Source organism: Octodon degus, unplaced genomic scaffold (genome assembly GCF_000260255.1).
Source record: "Octodon degus isolate 3935 unplaced genomic scaffold, OctDeg1.0 scaffold00047, whole genome shotgun sequence".
Classification (NCBI taxonomy): Eukaryota; Metazoa; Chordata; class Mammalia; order Rodentia; family Octodontidae; genus Octodon; species Octodon degus.
Window position 1 is genome coordinate 6,873,464 of NW_004524623.1, and position 2,658 is coordinate 6,876,121.

Genomic DNA, 2,658 nt, shown 5'->3' on the forward strand with positions numbered 1-2,658 from the left:
GGCCCCAGGTCATCTTACTTTGCCAGGCATCACAATCCCTGCGCTCTGGGTCTGTTCAGGATCCTGCAGCCCAGGTCATCTCTCTCACTTGCCAGGCCTGCGCTCTGGGTCTTTTCAGGATCCCGAGGCCCCAGGTCATCTCACTCACTCGCCAGGCCTGCGCTCTGGGCCTATTCGGGATCCGAGGGCCCAGGTCATCTCTCTCACTCGCCAGGCCTGCGCTCTGGGTCTGTTCAGGATCCCGAGGCCCCAGGTCGTCTCTCGAGGACACTAACTTTAATGAATTCCTGAAGTCAATTATTACACTGATACCAAAACCAGAGAACGACCCAGACAAAAAGGGCACTACAGTCCAATCTCCCTTATGAACATAGATGAAAAAAATCCTCAATAAGATACTAGCAAACAGAATTCAACAAATTATGAAGAAGATTATACACCATGACCAGTTGGGATTTATTCCAGTAATGGAGGATGGTTCAACATATGCAAATCAGTAAATGTAATACAACACATCAACAGAGCCAGAGACTACAATTACATGATTATCTCAATAGATGCAGAAAAAACTTTTGATAAAGCCCAGCACTCATTCATGATTAAAAACTACAGAAAATTAGAATAAATGATTTTGCCTCCATCTGCTTTACCAAACTATCTTTGACAAACCAACAGCCAACATCATACTAAATGGATAAAAACTGAAAACTTCCACTTTAAAATCAGGAACAAGACAAAGATGCCCACTATTGCCAATCTGTTTCAACATGGTCCTGGAAACATTAGCCAGAGCAATTAGATAAGAAAGAGAAATAAAAGGAATAAGGATAGGAAAGAAAGAAGCGAAATTATCATTATTCACAGATGACATGATACTCTCCATATAACAGCCCCAAACTCCACCAAAAGATTCCTAGAGTTAATAACCAAACTCAGTTGCATGACTGTATAAAAAGTCAATACTCAAAAATCAGTAGAATTCTTGTACTCAAACAATAAACTCTTTGAGAGAAAAATGAGAGAAACCACACCCCTTCAGAATAGCATCAAAAAAAAAAGAAAGAAAAGAAAAAGAAAAAGAAAAACTTCAGAATCAATCTAACAAAGGAAGTAAAATATTTATACATTAGAAATCACTGTTCTTCAAAAAGGGATATCAAAGAGGCTATCAGAAAATGGAAAACTACCCCTTGTTCATGGCCATACTCCCAAATTTGTTATATAGATTGAATGCAATCCTGATCAAAATATTATTAGCATACCTCACAAAAATAGAGAAAACATTCTTAAAATTCACCTAGAACTAGAAGAGACCTAGAATAGCAAGGTCAATCCTGGGCAACAAAGACAAGGAAGGAAGCATCACAATCCCTGACGTGAAATTATATGCCAATGCTACTATGATAAAATCAGCACGGTATTGGCAACAAAATAGACCTGAGATCCAACAGAACAGATTAGAAAATGAGGACACAACTACAAACGCACTCAGCCACTTACCTTTGAGAAAGGAGCCAAACATGTTCACTGGAACGAAAGATAACCTCTTTAATAAATGGTGCTAGAAAAATTGGATCTCGATATGCTGAAGACTAAAACTAGACTGATGTCTATCACCATACACTAAAATAGAATAAAAATGGATAAAAGATCTAAATATTAAAACAGAAACACTAAATCTACTGGAGGAAAAATAGGTTAAAAGAAAGTAGAAATCTTGAAGACCAAGATGTAGGCAGAGACTTTCTGAACAAAACCCAAACTGCATGGGAAACACATCAAAGAATCAACAACTGGGATCTCATCCCATTAAAATGCTCTTGTACATCAAAAGAAATCACAAATAGAGTGCAAAAGCAACATACAGAGTGGGGGAAAAATTTAGCCAAGTGTCCCTGGGACAAAGGACTTATGTCTAGAATATATAAGGAATTGAAAAGAACTGGAAAACCCCCTAACATTCAAAGACCCAATTAAAAAATGGGTATTTGAGACAAATATGCACTTATCAGATGAAGAAATACAAACAGCAAATAAATATATGAAATATTATTCAATATCATTGGCCATTCAAGAGATGAAAATTAAAACAATGAAATTTCATCTCACCACAGTAAAAATGGTTATCATCAAGAAATCAACCAACAGCTAATGCTGGAGGGGCTGTGGGGAATGAGGAACTAATTTCCATTGTTGGTGGCAATGTAAACTGGTTAAACCACTTCAGAAATCAGTGTGGAGATTCCTCAAAAAACTAGGGTTATAGGTCCAAATTAACTCATCTAGTTCCCTTCTGGATATTTGCCCAGAAGAATTAAAAACATTATACCACAGTGATATATGTGCACCCATGTTTACAAGAGCACAGTTTGTCAGAGCCAGATCTTGGAAACAGCCCAAATGTCCACCAACTAAGGGATGGATAAAAAAGATGTGGCATTTTTATAAATGGAGTACTCCTCAGCTATAAAGAAGAGTAAACATGAGACATTTATAGGAAAATAGATGTGACTTGAGTCCATACTTGTAAGTGAAGTAAATCAGTCTTGCATGTATAAACATTGTATTGTCTCCCTAGGGTAAGAAGCTGAAAGAGTAAACAAGACTCAAAATGTATAATAGATACTGTGAAGTGGGAAGAAAATACCTAAAATTAAA

General features: G+C 37.2%; 1 protein-coding gene across 1 annotated transcript in view; it reads left to right on the top strand.

Moving 5' to 3' along the window:
- Positions 1-441: 441 nt before the first annotated feature.
- The window catches only part of Myrfl (myelin regulatory factor-like), a 110,914-nt gene continuing 108,697 nt past the window's right edge, over positions 442-2,658 (top strand). Inside the window, exon 1 of the mRNA XM_012514956.2 lies at positions 442-448. Within this exon, the coding sequence (XP_012370410.1) occupies positions 442-448 (7 nt within the window). The remainder of the gene's footprint in view (positions 449-2,658) is intronic.